The following is a 19,013-nucleotide window of genomic DNA, read 5'->3' on the forward strand; positions in this document are numbered from 1 at the left end:
TGAAAGTTCTACTTCTGGCTTTGTCCTATGATCCTGAACAAAGCTCTGAAATATAGTCCTTTTTTATTTGTAAAATGAGTTAAAATAGTTTTTCTCCCTACCTTCAATGGTAATAAGGATGAAATACAGTGATAAAGTTTTCAAAGACTTTGGTATGGTATATTTGACAATGGAACAGTATATGAAATCAGGACTTTTTAGAAATATCTGAAAAATGTCCATGTGATAAATCCCAAGAGTCTATGCAACATGTAAAGATTATCTAGTAGTTTTATACCTGTTTTCTGAGAGTTAAGGCTTTCTTACTTAACTGCATGTAAAAATTATAGTTTGGAATCACCTTTTGTTTCATTCTTCTGGGCTCTCTCTCTCTTTTTAACCACGTAGACTCTTTTTGGGAGTCTATTCCAGTGCAAATAGGAATGATAATGAGGAAAAATCAACAATGAAAAAGACCTCCAGGAAACAGTAAATTATATTCCATTTCAGGCTAAGATTTTGTTCCTGAGGGGTTATGTAATTCTGAACACTATTAACCCACTATTACCCAACTAGATTTTTACAATGATTTTTTTTACATCAAACTTGACTGTTGTATTCTTTTTTTAAAAAGGATTTTATTTATTTATTTGAGAGCGAGAGAGCAAGTGAGAGAGAGTGAGCACAAGTGGGGTGGGGGTGGGCAGAGGGAGAGAGAGAAGTAGACTGCCCGCTGAGCAGGGAGCCTGACACAGGACCTTATCCCAGGACCCTGGGATCATGACTGGAACAAAAGGCAGATGCTTAACCAATTAAGCCACCCAGGTACCCCAGCTATTGTGTTATTGTATTGATAGCCTTATTTCAATAGACTAGAGGTATTGAGCCATTGTATTGGGTTTGTATTTATTTTTTCAAGGACCCTATTTCTCCAGTCCATATTTAAAACTTGTTTTTCTTCTGCCTGTATATCCCTTAGCTCACAAGCCAGTTAGCCAACCAACTAACCCACCAACCAACAGAACATTAAAAAAAAATTAAAAAAACCCCTAGTTCTTCAGTTATTTGGGAGTTATTTGTATTGACAGATACAACTATCCATCAGTCTTAAATGTCACATCTCTTCAGGGTAATAAAGAATCTTTGGAGGTGATCTCCATTATACCTCTGAAGGATAGAACTTCACTTTAGCAAGGTAAGGAAAACCACTGAATTCTCTACCCCTCACAATTTCATCTTAAAAGCCTTAGTAATATGCTGAAAGCATCTTGAGGGATTTCTGAGATTAACATAAGTATTCATGTAAAGTAGACAGGGAGTCACAGTTATGAAACATGACCTGTGTTTCATATTCCTTTGAATATTCCATATTCCTAGTGTTTCAGATTCCTTTAATCAAAGATGCTATTAACAATAATAATTCATTTCCAAAAGCATCCATACCATGAGCCCTCCATAATTACTGACCACCATGGCCCCAGTATGTAGGGTGGGCTCATTTGTTATGTGTTCTTATAGAAGTTCTTCAGATCACTTATGTTTCTTGTAATTACATATTCACTAATGTGATCATTTATGTAATGTCCACAACTAACTTGTAAGCTTCATGAAGGCAGGGTAAGTGCCTGTTTTGTTTTTTTTTTTTTTTTTTTGTATTCCAAACACCTAGAACAGTGCTGAATAAGCATTTTTTGAAACTATGAGTACTTTCCTATCAACAAATCAGATATTCAGCATTTTTCCCTACTTATCTCTCTATAAAGAAAATATGTGGAGGCTGTATGTATCTTGGATAAATGAGCCTCCCTGTTTTCTTGAGTCCTGTTGAACCATTCAATTATGAGGACTAAATGGTAGAAACAATGTTGACTCTCACTCTTCTGCACTGGACTTTGGAGGGCTTAAGCTTTCCTGAAAGCAGAGAAAAGCTCAGCTTACCTCTTTCTGGTGGTATTTGATTGCCACCTTCAGCTTGGCCAGGTCATGGTACTTCTGAGGGTCAAGCTCTTCACTGTGGTCATCTCGATGGTTGAGGATGATTTCTAGTTCCCGGGAGCTCCGAGCTTGGTCCAACAGGTCTTTGGCAAAGAGTTTGCACTGTTGGGAGAGCTCCTCATACTCGGCCTTGAATTCATTCTCCACCTTGCTGAGCTCCTTGAGCTCCCAGCCCAGACGGAAGGCAGTTAGGATAGGGTCCTCACTTGACAAGGCAATGAGTGAGGGGCTTGCTAACGCTTTATAGATGTTCAGCCGGGAGCGGGAATGGCGCAGGCTGTCCACCTCTGAACTGGACACACACTCCACACAGTTACAGCGGATCTGGTGGGGCCGTGGGATTGTGACTCGTTTTTGGACAAGCAATTTGATGATCTCGTAGTTGTTGGTGTGGGCAGCCAGCATGATGGGAGTGATGTCTGGTGTGAACTCAGAGAACTGGGTATCCATCATCAGCGTGGGGACCTAGGTACAATAAAACAAAATCATAAAGGGCATGATTAAGTCTGGGAGAGAGAGGGAGCATGGGGTCCATCCAATGTTAGTGATTCAGGAATTGGGAGTCACCATTCTCTTATCAATTCCCCTCATTGCCATAAGTTTTTGTGGAATACCTGCCATATGCCAGGCACACAACACTTTATGTGTATTTACTCATTTAATCCCCATGACCTTGTGAGGTAAATATTCTCCCCAAATCAAGAAGCTGAGACACACAAGTTAAAGAACATACCCAAGGTTACATACCTTTTAGTAACTGAGCCAAGATTCAGACCCAGGCAGTAGGACTCTAGAGGTTTGTTCTGAAATTTATGCAACCACAATATGCCCAGTTCTGTCTGAGACATGATGGGGGATATAGAAAAGTAAGGAATATTTTCTCTTTCTGGCGCTTATTTGGATGGATCAGACTTACATAAAATTGGTAAGTAGGAGTACATAGTAGCATGTGTTCAGTTCCAAACAAGCAGTAGAGACTGCAGGAATATTTGAAAGTCTAATGACAACCAGTAATTTTAAAGACCATGCCACTAAATCGAGCACCAGATGTTGAAGAAAAGACAATTTCAAGTGGTTCCAATTGACTTTATGTGTGTATAAGACTTCAGGGGACCAAAGACCAACTTCTTGTAGGTCCCAGCAAGGTAGAAAGAATCTGTTATTGTCAGAAAGAAGTGCTCTGTAAATGAAGACCTCTTGGCTTGGGTGAGGGGTTACCGATAGCAAAAGGGACATTTGATAGCATATGCGTTCTGACTATGATGTAATGCTTGGTGTTAATAGCAGCGATTGGAGGAAGATTTAGGGTCCTTTGGGTATTCAGGAGAATTTTTAGGTGAGTTTGCAGAATCCGATCAATGAATAAAAAAACTTTTGGCTTTAAAATGTGTGTTTTGGGACCCAGTCTGTTCTCAGTGTATTAGGGAAATGGGGGCAGCTCTGTACTCACAGAAGAGTCTCAGTGTGTTAGGATCTAGAGCAATGGAATAAGGAGCACTGGAATAGTCAGAGGAGGCTTCATGGAGGGGTGGATTTGAGTATTGAAAGCATGAATGGGATTCCAGGAAATTGTGAAATATTGATCTTAATATACTTCAAAGGAAACACTTCCAAATACTCATTTGAATTGGGGAGAACAAAACATGGATAATTGAGATTCTCATGGAATAGACAAACACTGTTTTACTCAATAGTTTCTCTTTACTCTTAAAAAACCCTTTTTAGAACATTGAAGTTCCTGATGAACAGACAAAAGGATGTGTTCTTTGCCTCCTTCTCACCTTGGATGAAGGATTCACAAACAGGAAAGTGATCAGAAAACAGGGAGTGGGAGAGGGGTGGAGAAGAAGAAGGGGGAGGAGTTTGCAAGAAATCTGTTTCTTTCATGGAGTGGTTGCATCAGCCTCTGAATAGATGAGAGCTGGGTGTTGTTAAACATTTAGAGGAAGCAGCTACAAACAAGACAGCAGGAAGTGAGCAACTGTCTCATAAAGTAAATTGGACACAGGAAAGAATAATCTCCAAAATGAACACAAGCCTACAGGCTAAGGAAGAAGTAGGTCTGAGTGGGCCCATTAATAAATGTAAACACAACCAACATAAAGCCTTGAGTTGGGGGAGACGGTAAGTGAACAATGTGTCACAGTCCACTCAGAAGAAAGGAGCTCAGTTCTGGAAATCTGCCCCTTTCCTGTGGACAGAAGCGTTTCTCAATCTCTGCTATGATCCAGAGGCAGGAGGCGGCAGGTGGAGGGAGGATAGCCTGTAGCACAGGATTCCCTGGGTTGTATTGGAGGAATTCCTCCCTGCCGTGGTGCTCTTCCTGTCATCTTTCTCCCCCTACTTCTTTGCTCTTTTCTTACTCTTTCTCTTTCTTCTTTCTGTCTCTCTATGCCAGTGGTGACAAGGCTGTCCAAGAAAGACAATAGTACGTGTAACTATTACTTAGCACCACTTGTGTCATGGAACTGAAAGGTTGCTGTCTATGCTAAAAGCTGAAATGCTTTCTAGAGCAATCTGATTCCATTGTCTTTGACGTAGTGCTCAACAAGGAGTCTCTGATTCTCTCTTTGACTTACTGAGTATGTGACACAAGAGAGGAAATCTTTTTTTTTTTAATATTTTACTTATTTATTTGAGAGAGAGACAGTAAGAGAGAGCATGAGACCGGAGAAGGTCAGAAGGAGAAGCAGACTCCCGATGGAGCAGGGAGCCTGATGCGGGACTCGATCCCAGAACTCTGGGATTATGACCTGAGCTGAAGGCAGATGCTTAACAACTGAGCCAGCTACCTAGGCACCCGAGAGGAAATCTTTTTAAAAGAAAACTGGTCTAACCAGGTGGTGGGTATTAGAGAGGGCATGGATTGCATGGAGCACTGGGTGTGGTGCAAAAACAATGAATACTGTTACGCTGAAAAAAAATTTTAAAAAAAGATTAAAAAAAAAAGAAAACTGGTCTACAATGACCAGATATGTCTTCCCACCCTCCAGTCAACCTTATTATTCACAAGTTGCCACACCCATCTCACTCATTGCTCTCTGGGTATATAGCATTGTGGGAACCCCCGTGTGTGTAGGGATCTCCCCATTTCTCTGCCAGTGAAGGGCCATTGTGAGGCTTCTTCAATAGCTCCTCGTCTTAACTTGATCCTACCTCTTACTGACCACCCAGATGTTGTGGGCACTAGGATACATCAAAGATCTCACTTTTCTTATGCTGCCCCCTTGTATTTTTCTTTAATTACTTCAAATACACATTTCTTGCTTCATCAGTAAGGTTGTGAATCTAAGACAGTTCTGTCTTAGACTGCTTTTGTTTTCCTTCTAGCATCTAGTACAGTGCTAGACACACAATATGCACTGGGCCAAAAAAAAAAAAAAAAAGGGAGGGGGTGTTTCTGTTCTCAAATTAAGAAATTGACTCATTTATAAACCTGGCTGGCTCTCATGATCTGAATCAATGTGAGATAATCTCCTTGGGTCTTTCCTTCTCATGTCCATCTGAGAAAGCAGTAGACATTCCAAGACTAAGGAGGGTTAGCAAATGGGCTTTATAGGGAATATCTTGACCTAGGGATAGTCCCTGCCTGCCATTTTCTCTATTATGGTGTTTTAATGTGGAGACTCTGACCCAAAGTCCACAGATTTATATTGCTCTTCCGTTCTCTGCTTCTTTTCTCATCCTGCTGCCTTCCTAGGGAAGGCACCATGAGTTATCATCAGGCCAGCTATGGTAGAGAGATTCTATAATGAGGGTGAGAGAATTCTGATAATACTCAAGACTTTGTGATATGGTCTACAACAGTAGGTAACAGAAATGAAGGCTACATGTGGGTACATATGCATAATTTGAATGAATGTGTGATAGGAACTAGTGAACTGTAGAGCACCTGCCCTCTGAAAGGGGGGTATTTGCTGCGGTGCTCCTTGTCGTTATAAAATTGTTGTTATAAGCATGTGTAAGGGCTCAGCGTTGTGCTTAAGAGAAGTCAGAAATAATGGATTTTGTAGTAGAATTTCTTATTTCGTTATTGAATAACATCTTTTTTTAACTTGAAGTATAATGGGCAGACAATATCTTATTAGTTTCTGGTGTATGTCATAGTGATTTGATATTTTGAAACGTGATAAAAATGATCCCCACGATAAGTATAGTTACCATCTGTCACCATTGAAAGTTATTACCATATTGTGGACTGTATTCCCTATGCTGTACATTACATTCCCATGCTTTGTTTTCTAACTGGAAGTTTATACCTCTTAATCCCCTTCAGAGGAGAATTTCTTAAAGTTTTAAATGCTGGCTAAAAAAGCTTAAAGATAGTATGCAGTTCCAACAAGATACATATACGAGGCAATTTAGGCTTGAGTGAACCAGTTTATGACCTTTGAGCTAACATTTAACTTATGAGATGAAGGAGGGGTAGGAGAGGAAGCTGGACATTTAGGCAGGTACCAGATGATGAAAGGTCTAATATGTTATGTTAGGGAATTTAATGTTATCTCTTGGCCATGGGGAGCTGCTGAAGAGTTGTTTTTCTCTTTCCTTTTTTTAGAGAGTGAGGGGGAGAGGGGGAAAATGGGGAGATAGAGAGAGAGAGAGAAGAGACTCTTAAGTAGGCTCCATGACCAGCTAAGAGCCTGACATGGACTTGGTTTCACAACCCTGAGATCATGACCTGAGCTGAAACCAAGAGTTGGATGCTTAACCGACTGAGACACTCAGGGGCCCCTAACTGAAGAATTTTTATCAAGGAGAGTGGCATAGTTGAATAAGTGTTTCACAAAGATCAGTTTGGCCCAAGACTGGGCAGTTAAATATGCTGGTAAATGTTTAATAAGAATCTCTCCATTAAAAAAAAAATCTTGATTTGTAGTGTTTTCCAGTTTCTGTGGTTTAAGTATTCCCATTGTGGCCGATTTCAAGCTACCAATTTGACAACATAGAACCCCGAGTTGGGAAGCAGTATGTACAAGTAGCTCTCACCACCCAGTGTAAGCCAGCTCTAGCTTATCACTGGATGATTTTCAGAAAGATAAGACTAGTTGAAATGTTGGGTCCATGGTCAAAGGAATGAGACTGATACGAAACGAAGGTCAAGCAAAGCTTTATTTCGCGCCAAGCATCGAGAATTAAAATGACTGGCCAGGGCCGTCTCTTACAAAGAGGGGACCTCTCTCTGCCTTATAGACTAGCTTTTAAGGGCAAAGGCCATGTGGTTGGGCCTGACCACGCACAGGTGGCCAATGAGATTGTAACACACAGAGAAAGCTACGCAGTCATGCTAGGTCACACATAAGTGACCAATTGAATTACAATTTATCCTATAGTAGATATTTGAACTAGCCTATCACCTTGGTCAGAATTGGCGCCCAAAATGCGGGGCCCATACTCGTTGGTAGCTAGGGAGACAGTATGCACCCCCACTGATTGGATACCTCCACCTGGCCTGACCCATCCTTGTATTCGGGCTTTGTTACCTGGGACTGGTTTCCAGGACTTGTTTTTAAGTAAGTCCCTTGGTGGGGGGCGGGTAGGGTCACTTTAAGTTTTATTGCACAAACAACAAAATCACTGTTTACAAGACCAGTGCTCTAACCCCTGAGCTATGGAGCCACCTCACAGGCTCAAAATCACTGTTTAATCCAAGATGGAATCACTCTGGCTAAATAGGCCCTTACAAAAAGATCTCATTAGTTCAGGTGAAGAGATGGTGGGATCTTAAATTAGACAGTAATTCTAGAGATAGAGAGTAGATTTAAGACATTCACTGGATGTGTCAGGTAGTATTGGAAGGAGAAGAAATCAAGAATGTTGCATGCTTGGTTGAATAGTGGTGTCATTAATTGAGATAGCTGATACAGGAGGAAGAGCAGGTTTGACATTAAAACGAGTTCAATTTTGGACATGTTGAATTTGAAGTACCTGCCAGAACAGTGACAAGAAATTGTATAACTCTGGTATGAATCTGAATGAAAGGTCAAGGCTGAAAATACAAGTGTGAGAGTCTTCTGCCTTTAAGAGTAGTTGAAACCAAGGGAGTAAACAGGATCAGCCTCAGCCTGCTCCAGCTGTCTGGCAGCTCTGCCTGCTGATCTACCCCAAAGACTGGACTCAGCCCATTTCCAGAGCAAGTAAAGCTTGAGGTAGGGTGTGCTCAAGTAGCCAGTCTCAGCCTCCTCCATCCCAAATTCCAACCAGGACATTCTTGTTCTGTTAGTTTCTGAATCCCAGCTTCTTCCCCACTTGTGCCCTCATTTGTCAAATAAGATTTCTCTCTGGATCTTAATCTGAGTTTCATGTAACTGGTTTAATACTCCAGGTCTGGTATATTTTCTAGATTATCCTTGTTTTCATTGTCTTTGAGCTATTTTACAAGGCTGTAAATTGTCATGTAAATATTTCTTGTTTGGTGAGATGCAATTGATCATTGCCTTAAACATCTGCTTGTAAATATCTTTGCATCTATTTGTAAATTTTTTTTCAGCATTCCTGATGGCCTATATCAGGGGTCAGTAAACATTTTCTGTAAAAGGCCAGATGGGAAATAGGTTAAGCTTTGTGAGCCAAACAACTCTGCCCTTGTGGCAGGAAAACAGCCATGGGCAATATGGAAATGAATGGGTGTGGCTGTACACCATAGCATTTCATTTACGAAAACGGGTGGTAGGCAGAATTTGGCTTGTAGTCCATAGTTTACAGACCCCTGGACTCCTGCATCCCTCAGTAATTAATAAATTAAATAAATACTTCAACACGTGTTTACTTTAAATTTGTATAAGGATCATGGTTTAAACTTTTTTTTTTTTTTAATTATCCTTCAAACAGCCATTTTGTGTTCAGATTGAGGTAAGGTGGAAAATTCAATTTCATTCTTTTCTTACCAAGTTTTGTCTTCTCTTTGAACTCCAAAATTATACTGAATGATACTGCGCTTCCCATTAAGAATTACGATTTTTAAAAGGAAAAGGGGGGAGGGGAATGAAATCAACACACCAAGAAATTAGATTTCTTTTCACATTATCTACTGCTCTCTTTCTAAAGAAACCTGGTGCATAAACGGACTTGAATGAGTTCTAAAATTTGCAATGTTGTGGGTTTAGGGCAAGGCCACTAAAGATGTTACCTTGTCCACCTCTCCCTGGGGCTTTGCATTCAGACACTAATGAGTTTGCACCTGGATCTGCCCTAGGTCTCCTGTTGAAAAGAGAGCATTATAATCCCGGATCCTTTTGGATTAATGAGCACAGAACAGAGTCGTTAGGCTCAGAGCTCATCTCATAAAATTCAGTAGAGTGAACAGAATGAACTAAAATCAGCTTCTTTATATTTTCACCTAACTTCCATTGCCAGAGGATACAGAGGAATAGACAATACTCCACCTTCCCCACTCTCAGGACTGGCTGAGGTTTTTACAAAGTTATTGTAGTCAAGGGGCCCAAATGATACATTTCATTTTCATTAACTCATTACTGGACATAATCTGCTAATAGGAATTTTTCTGAACCCTATTGTTAATATCCTTAGGCAGCCACCCTTGCTGGAATTTATCACAAGCTTCTGAAATTTGTAATTAATGGGCAGACCCTTATCAGCAGCTACCTCATTTGTACCCACAATGTCATCTGGTCATAGGCCAAACCTCTCCAATTGGTGCTTCCTCATGCAGCTGGCCTGATAATATCATGTTGGAAAAAAATCTCCCATCTTGTGCCTGGATTTAGTGAAACTGCAATACTTCTTTTGTTACCTATAGGATCTCCTCCTCTCCTGTCCCTAACATGCCAGATGAAATCAATGTTCAATCTTTTTCAGCAGTGCTGGAAATGAAATTTCGTTTCTCTGTATTACTCAAAAAATGGAGAACACGGGCATCTAATCACGTCATATTACCAGTGGCCTACTCTGCCTTACCTGTAAGGTCAGTTAGCCAGTAGGGGTAACAATACATGAGCTACTTTGGAGCAGCCATTTGCATCAGATGGGAAATAATCTGTTTCCCAGAGTCTGATAAAAACAGAACCATTAGAATTAAGATTTGCTAGATCATCTCCGCTGATATCAAGGCCAAAGTATTTATAATCCAGATTGGAAGACAAACCTATATGGGGATAATGTTACAGAACCCACGTGGTATTTTTAAAAAGTCAGTATTGGGGGCGCCTGGGTGGCTCAGTTGGTTGACCGGCTGCCTTCAGCTCAGGTCATGATCTCAGAGTCCCGGGATCCAGTCCTGCGTCGGGCTCCCAGCTCCACGGGGAGTCTACTTCTCCCTCTGACCTTCTCCCCTCTCATGCTATCTCTCATTCTCTCTCTCAAATAAAGAAAACCTTAAAAAAAAGGTCAGTATTGATATGTAAAAATCAATCATGTGTATAACAATGGATAGCATTACTTGATTAACATAGGATAAAAATAATACTAATGGCTACTGGTTATTGAATGCTTTCCATATATATCCGGTGATGTGGGAAGCAAAGGCAAAAGAAAAATTAAATTTCCTTACTACTTACAGACCGTTGACAAGGCCTTGAAATAGTCAGAGTGACCTTCCCCTGGGAACTCAGCTGCCTGGATATTGACACTCTGCTAAGAGTAAAATGCAATCTTGGCTTAACATTGTCCCAAACTGCCAGGATCCTGTGTGTCTGTTCGAAACATATAGACATTCCTTCCTTTATCTCTGACCTCCAAAATGTATGGTGGCATCCTCCTCCAAGCAGATGGCCCACTGTTGTGTATCTGAAGGGTCTCATGACAGAGATTTTATTAAACAGTAATAAATGACCTTTTGCCAACCATAACTAGCCCCCTTAGGATCTAGGAAATCTTGTTTCCAAAATACCTTGGAGGGTTGTGCTGTCCCTAACCCCCGCTGAACTTGCAAGCATATAGTCAGTCACCCGGCACAACCCCAGTGCAGCTCTTTCTGCCCACAGATTTTGTCCCTGTGCTTTAAGAAAACCACCTTTTTAGGGGCGCCTGGGTGGCTCAGTGGGTTAAGCCGCTGCCTTCAGCTCAGGTCATGATCCTGGGTCCTGGGATGGAGCCTCGCATCGGGCTCTCTGCTCGGCGGGGAGCCTGCTTCCTCCTCTCTCTCTGCCTGCTTGTGATCTCTCTCTGTCAAATAAATAAATAAAATCTTAAAAAAAAAAAAAACCACCTTTTTACACTGAAGACATCTCAGGAATTCTTTCTTGACTCTTTGCTCTGAACCCCAACATTTCCATATCACCAGGCACCATGCTGGAGCATCTCATTTAGTCCTTACCATGGTTCTATGCTATAGACATGGTAATTATTCCCAGTTACACCCGGGGAAACTCAGCCTTAGAGAAGTTAAGTGCCTTGTCCAAGGTCATATAGCTAGGAAGTAGTCACCAGCACTTGAACCTAGGCAGTTTGGCTCCGAAGTCTATACTGTTAACCACTATACTACTTCACCTCCAACCACCAAAAGACCAAATATTTGATTTTATTACATCAATAAACAAATCTATAACAATCCTCACTTTGAATATTCAGATATAAGTATATAATATAGGTTTTATTGGGTACTAATTGATCTCATCAGCTAATGTTCTACTTTAAACCCAGATAAACATTATATAACATTGCTCAAGGTTTGGAAGGCTATAAATCCATTCTCAATTTCTCAGCAAATGGGAGCTCTTAATTTTTCAAAAAGACAAGAGCTAAGTCTATGAGAAAATAAATATAGCTAACTCCATAGGCGGTGAAAGTTTATAATTTTAGGTTTCTAGGTGGAGGAAACCTAGAAAGATATTCTTCTCAAATCTAGGTGGTCACAAACTATAAATGAATTATTCCATACACTTTCCTTTTCAAAATACAGGTATATCAAATGATGGAGGTCATCAACTCCAAAAGTAAGGTACACCTTTGGATAGATATTAGAAATGAAGGAGGAGGAAAAGAAGCCAAGATAGGAAGGGCATATGCTGTGGGTGGCTTTGGGGGAGCTAGCCCTCTGTGAAGGCATTCTGTGCACTGTTAAGATATGACACTTCCCAGGAAAATAGTGAAAAATGATGCAGTGAGTCAAAAATAAGTAAATCAGAAGATGTAAGTTATTATGGAGGTGGGAAAAAGGTCAGAAGTGAAGGGGCTGATTATTGTGTCTCTAAGACCACCCAGAGGAATGGAGCCCCAATCTGCCAATGTGAGTGTAGTTAGCTTGGCAGATAGTCCTATGGTGGAACTTGATACAAATATCTCTTTAGGAAAGCCATTGTTCTTGATTCATTTTTTTATAGGTTACCAAGTAATTTTTAAATTAAATTTTTCTTGTAGTTTGCTTTGCTGGGAAAAGGATACTACCAAGCTGATTCAGAATTTTCCATGTCATTGCTTATCACATGACCAGTGTGAGTTTGGGTAGCATGGTAATGGTTTCTGAACAGTGCTGAGAACCTGGTTACAGAAACCTTAGTGATCCAACCAAGGCAGAGGACCATGTGAGGGAAACTAGACTGGCATCATCTATATCATAGAATTCGATACATATTGACATTGATTATTTTCCAAATTTTCCAATGGGTACTGATCTTTTAAAAAAATTTTTTTAGGGGCACCTGGATGGCTCAGTGGGTTAAGTGTCTGTCTATGGCTCAAGTCATAATCCTGGGGTCCTGAGATCAAGCCCCGCATCAGTCTCCCAGCCCAGGGGCAAGCCTGCTCTCTCTTTTCCTCTGCTGTTCCCCCTGCTTGTGCTCTCTTGCTCTCTCTGTCACATAAATAAATAAAATCTCTAAAAAATTGATTTTTAATTTTTTTAGAAGTGGGGAGGGACAGAGGGAGAGAGAGAATCTTAAGCAGGCTACACACCCAGGATGGATTCCAACGTGGGGCTAGATCTCACAACCCTGAGCTGAAATTAAGAGTCAGACACTTGACTGACTGAGCCACCCAGGTACTGACCATGGGTACTGATCTTGATAGGAACACATTTACCAGCAAAACAAAATCAGAATGAACCAAAAGAAAGTCTTTTGTGAAAACAAAAAACACAAAAAACAAAAAACAGAGCCAACAACCTCTATTTCTTTTTAAGTAGCTCACAGCCATACACTCAAAAAGTATGTTCATTGCCATGCAATTGAAAATTGGTAGGTATGACCAGGAGTGTCAATTTAGGCCTAGAAGAGCTTGCGTGATTAAAGTTAGGCTCAGCTGGTTCTCAGACTAGATAACAAAGTTATAAAAGGGTAATTCTCACTATTACTCTCAAAAACAGTGTGGAATAAGGCTGGATAAAGAAAAGGGCCTTATGTGGGTTTGTGATATGTAAGAGACCTTTTAAAATGGTATAAAGAAAATGAGGCTGGAAATCTAGGGGCCAAATTTGTGTTAAATATTACCAAAAGTATTCTCTCTGCCAATAATGATTTTCATCTCATGCTCCATACAGGTGCCAAATGGTGTTTTGTTTTAAAGTTGCTCAGTTGATATGCAGGCATCAGACTGAAGGGTTATATAATTGAAGGACAAGGCTTGAGAGAAGAGATTGTGTCACATTTGTGAAGCAATTATGGATCCCACATTCCTACTTTTGTTGGCTATCCACACCTAAGACAAGCTAGGGAACTGCTGGCCTTAGTCTCCAGAGGTAGAATACTAATGCTCAAGAGCTACTTTAAGTGTGGGCAGAGGTCCTGAGGAGGTGAGGAGATCATTTTCCTCAATCTTTTTAGCAAAGGCAACATTATAAGGTCATCAATTCTTTTCCATCTAGTGGTAAAACATTGTCAGGGTTCAATTTTGCAAATCTGGCCCTGAGGATTGCTGTTACATGGAGGCATTTGATGTATAGCTAGACAAAGTGAAGTGCAGGGTAAGAGACCATTACATAGCATAGTTTAGAGTTTTCCCAAGCTCAGAGTTAGAAGAAGAATGGGTTGATAGCCTGAATTATCCAGTTTGGCTTTCTAAAATGAACGTAGAGGCTTTTCAACTTCTTCCCTGAAGATAATATGTGAGAAAATGTACCTAAACTGCAGCATGGAGAAATTCAGAAGACCTAAAGCACAAGATCTATACCAATGACTGTCTCAGGCTCATGGGCCTTATACCCCAAATTTCTGTCTCTGAGGCACAGGATGAATACCTTCCATGCTATCAATTTCGAAGAGGCATGGCCCTAATATTTCAGGCTTCTCCAAATAGTCCCTTATGATTTCAGAAGCTGTAAACATAGGGAAATCCAACAACTTTTGAGACTGTCTTTACTCTTTTATACCATATCACCTTTTGGGGTAATGTGGTCAGCTGTTTTATTACATACTGTGGAAATCATAATGTGTCATTCATCCTAAAGCTTTGGCACGTTCAAAGGCTCTCTTTCTTCCCATATCTTATTCACTGGCAAACTAGATCCAGTTTTCTTTGCTATAGGTTCCATCATCTTAAAAATTTCTTTGCAATTCAGATTGAAAAATTGGTTTTTGAAACTCAGTCCCTAATATGGAAAGGAACAATTTCCTTGCAGGTAATTTGAAGAGAGTAAACAGGGGTTTGTATGAACATTGCACTAGATTCTTCAGGAATGTTAGAGATCTCCATCCTTGGAGACTTTTTTTTTTTTTTTAAGTAGGCTCCACACCCAGCATGGAGTCTAACTGTGGACCTAACTCCTGAACCTGAGATTAAGACACTGATCTGATATCAAGAGTGAGATGCTCAATTGACTGGACCACCCAGGTGTCCTTGTCCTTGGAGACCTTTAAGAGCACAATAGATGCTTTCTTGTCTGAGGTTGTTTTAGACTCCCCTCACCATACAGGGCAGAGTTTCTTAAAATTCAGGGCCAGAGAGTTCTTTGTTGTGGGGGATCATCCTGTGCATTGTAGGGTATTTAGCAGTATCCCTGGTCTTTTCCTACTAGACACCACCATTAGCTCTCCCTTTCCCCAGATTTCACAACCAAAAATATCTCTGGACATTGCCAAGTATCCCCTAGGAGACAAAATCATCCCAGTTGGGAAATACTGCTCTAGGGTATGAGGCCTGTTTGGCAGTGGGCTGACTGGAGCAGGAGAAGCAGAACTAACTAGAATTAATCATGCCAATTTTAGGCTCATCTATCCTAATCCACCTGAGGATTGCAACACAATCCCATCAGTACAGTGGTTTGCTAAGCCAATAATTATCCAGGGCTGGAAGGACAGGGAGTGGGAATGCCACTCCTATCCCCTGGAGAGTTTATTGGAATTTTATTTTCAGTAGTATATTAGGTTTTAAAATCTCTAGAAGTGTGTTGTGCATTATGATGACCACTATCCATACCTGGCTATTTAAATTAACTAAAATTAAGTAATATTTTATTTTTATTATTATTTTTTTGAAAGATTTTATGTATTTATTTGACAGAGAGAAATCACAAGTAGATGGAGAGGCAGGCAGAGAGAGAGAGGGAAGCAGGCTCCCTGCTGAGCAGAGAGCCCGATGCAGGACTTGATCCCAGGACCCTGAGATCATGACCTGAGCCGAAGGCAGCGGCTTAACCCACTGAGCCACCGAGGCACCCCTCATTTTTATTTTTTGTGTAATATTTAAAAATTTTAGTTCCTCAGTCACAATATCTACATTTCAACTACCCAACAGCCATATTATGGCTACCTTATTTGACAGCATAGATAAAAAACATTTCTGTCATGGTAGAAAGTTCTACTGGACAGCACTGCTCTGGAGAGTTGATAGTCACTGGATAAGAGAGACCTGCTGAAGCAGTCTAGAAATGCCTTAACAATGGTTAATAACAAATATTTACCATATGCTTCTTTTTTAAAAAGATTTACTTATTTCTATTTTTGTGGGGAGGGGCAGAGGGAAAAAGAGAGAGAGTCACAAGCAGACTCCCGTGCTGAACACAGAACCCAGCACAGGGCTTGACCATGAGATCAGGAACTGAGCTGAAACCAAGAGTTGGATGTTCAACTGATTGTACCACCCAAATGCCCCCACTTAGTAAATTTTTAAAGATGTGCTAGAAATTTTTCTAAGCACTTGATATGTATTATCTCATTTATGATGTCAGAACAGTCATTATTTATATTTTATAGAGAAGAAAACTGAGGCTCAGAAAGGTAAAGTGACTTGTGTAAGGCTACATAGCTCCTCCTCAAATGGAGGAGCCAGGACTTAAATCCAAGCAGTTTCGATCCAGAGCTTGGATTGTTAACAGGCATGTGATATGGACTCAGGGTAGTAGAATGATGGGTGTCTGGCATCAGAAGTAGCCCAGACATGTTAGTTGTGGATAAGAGAACTTTCTTAAAAAAAAAAAAAAGATTTTATTTATTTGAGAGAGAGAGAGAGAGAGAGAGAGAGGAGAGAGAGAGAGCAAGCATGAGCAGGGGAGGGGCAGAACAAGAGAGAGAAGCATACTCTCCACTGAACAGGGAACCTGATGTGATGCTTGATTCCAGGACCCTGGAACCATGACCTGAGCTGAAGGCAGAGGATTAACTGACTGAGCCACCCAGGTATCCCTAAGAAAGCTTTCTTAATATGTGGGCAGAACAGTGTATCTGGAGAGTGTGGTTGTACACAGAGGTCTAGGAGGCAGGTGCTTGGTATTGTAGCAGTCTGGGAACATGAATTGGAAGTGCTGGGCAGGATATAAGATAGAGACTCAGTTACTGGAGTTAGTCCAGGGTATCTCAACCTTGGCACTCTTTACATTTTGATCCAGATGATTTTTTTATTGTTGTGGGGGGCTCTTCTTTTCTTTGTGGGATATTTAGAAGCATTCCTGGCCTCTACCCCTTTGATACAAGTAGCACCTCCTCTCCAAGTGTGACAGCCAAAAACATTTCGAGACATTGCCAAATATCCCTCCATGTGACACAAAATTGCCTGCAATTTAGGAAAGCAGAGATTAAAAGCAGAGCCTTGGTTAAGTGACAAGAAGGCAAGGACATAGGTATAGCTACCAAAATGCAAGACTCAGAGGGGATCAGCAGCTTGGCTGACTGGATGCTGAGTTGCTGTGCTGTTGGCCTCCAGATCTAAGAGTCCCATCAATGGGAATAAGACAAATCCCAGAGTCTGGACTGGAAGAATCAACCCATGGGAATGAAGTATCTTTATCTAGAGGTGGTGGTACCCAAGGGCTACAGTGGCACAGAACTAGGCAGCTCATAATGGAGATTATCTTCTCATGGCACAATATTATAATTCTACTATCCTTAGCAGCACTGAAAAGGAGTCAGGACCTACACATCTCATGGTACCAGCATAGTCAGGGCCCTTGGTTATTATCCAAATGGAAACTCCATGAGTTATGGATATTCCAGGCAAACATGAGACAAATCTACAATGATTGCCATTCATGGCAGGAAACATGTTTTATGGTTGGCATTGTTGGAGGCACCTGTGGAATTTTGTAGTTAGGGTCTTTCTTCTTGAATTTCTGACCTGGGATTTCCAAGTGGGTTCTCTCAGAAACACCCATGCAATAAGGAGTCCCTCACTCTGTAGCAGGACTTGGCTGAGGTTGGGAAGTTTTAAGAAAAGAAGTTTGAAGCTTGAGCCTGGATAATGCCAAGAAGCTTAGGTCTATCTAGAACAAGAATCTTGGCAAAAATCATTTCAAAAAAGTAAATAAATAATTTTATTTATTTTTTTATTTTTATTTTATTTTATTATTTTTTTTGCTTCTGTGTGTCTCAGTCAGTTAAGCCTCTGCCTTCCGCCCAGGTCATGGTCCTGGGATCCTGGGATCAAGCTCTTTGTCAGGCTCCCTGTTCAGCAGAAAGTCTGCTTCTCCCTCTCCTTCTGCTCCTTCCCTCCCTCTTCCCCTCCCCTCCCTCTGCCCTCCCCTAACTTGTGCTCTTTTTCTCAAATAAATAAAATCTTTAAAAATAAAAATAAATTCTTTTTTAAAAAGATTTTATTTATTTGAGAGACACAGAGTGAGAAAGAGCATGAGCAGGGGAAAGAGCAGAGGCAGAGGGAGAAGCCAACTCCCTGCTGAGAGGGGAGCCAGATTCGGGACTCCATCCCAGGACTCCGGGATCACTAACTGAGCTGAAGGCAGATGCTTAACTGACTGAGCCACCCAAGTGTCCCAATTAAAAAAAAAATTCTTAAGAATATTTTTTCTTCTTTAGCAGAACCACAGGATTCAAAATCTCTGATGGTGGGGCACCTGGGCAGCTCAGTAGGCTGCCTTCAGCTCAGGTCATGATCCTAGGGTTCTGGGATTGAGACCTGTGTGGGCATTAGGCATTAGGCTCCCTACTTTCTGTGGAGACTTCTTCTCCCTCTCCCTCTGCCCCTCCCCCCACTCATGCACCCTCTCTCTCTCAAATAAATAAATAAATAAATAAAATCTTTTAAAAGAGAGTCAGATGGCTATAGCAGGATACATCATGAGAAATAGCTGATTTTTAGGTATACAATGGCCAGAATTAAATTATGGGGTCATAATAATAAATGGGTCATATTCTAAAAAGTATGTAACTTTTGGTTGGTAGGAAGATCTGCTTAGGTCTTTGTATGATTGAACTTAATGCCCATCATATTGACACCATCAGTCACAAGCAAATTTTTTCCAAACACAGTCTTTGACAAGCAAATGTTTACTAATATCCATATAATGTACTGCATTTACTCATATTTTCCCTCTATTGAATTTTGAGAGAAAAAACTCAAGATAAATGTCGCCCTCCCCCCCACCCCGCCCCACACCATAATTTCTTCCTCTCTCTGACATTACTTTTAATTTTATTCCTTTGGACTGACAGCTGCATGGTCAATAGGGCCTTCTCAAGCAGAATGAGTTTTATTCATGTCAGAACCGACCAAGTATTAAAGGAAAGGGGCAGGAGCTTGGCTGCCTCTGGTTGAAGATGGGAGAAGGGAGAGCTACTTTGGGCTTTTAACCCCAGGGCTATTGTCTTTCCTGTCTCATGCCTGTCTTTCTCCCATTCAATCCCAGGCTACAGAAGCAGGTTGCTGTCTTCCCAGAGAAAGGTAAGCTAGGTGCTGATCGCTGCCAAATTAGGAAGACA

General features: G+C 40.9%; 1 protein-coding gene across 1 annotated transcript in view; it reads right to left on the reverse strand.

Annotated features, from left to right (window-relative positions):
• The window catches only part of TRPC5 (transient receptor potential cation channel subfamily C member 5), a 250,098-nt gene that overhangs the window by 93,604 nt on the left and 137,481 nt on the right, over positions 1-19,013 (reverse strand). The window contains exon 3 of the mRNA XM_059158051.1: positions 1,918-2,439. Within this exon, the coding sequence (XP_059014034.1) occupies positions 1,918-2,439 (522 nt within the window). The remainder of the gene's footprint in view (positions 1-1,917; positions 2,440-19,013) is intronic.

Source organism: Mustela lutreola, chromosome X (genome assembly GCF_030435805.1).
Source record: "Mustela lutreola isolate mMusLut2 chromosome X, mMusLut2.pri, whole genome shotgun sequence".
Lineage (NCBI taxonomy): Eukaryota > Metazoa > Chordata > Mammalia > Carnivora > Mustelidae > Mustela > Mustela lutreola.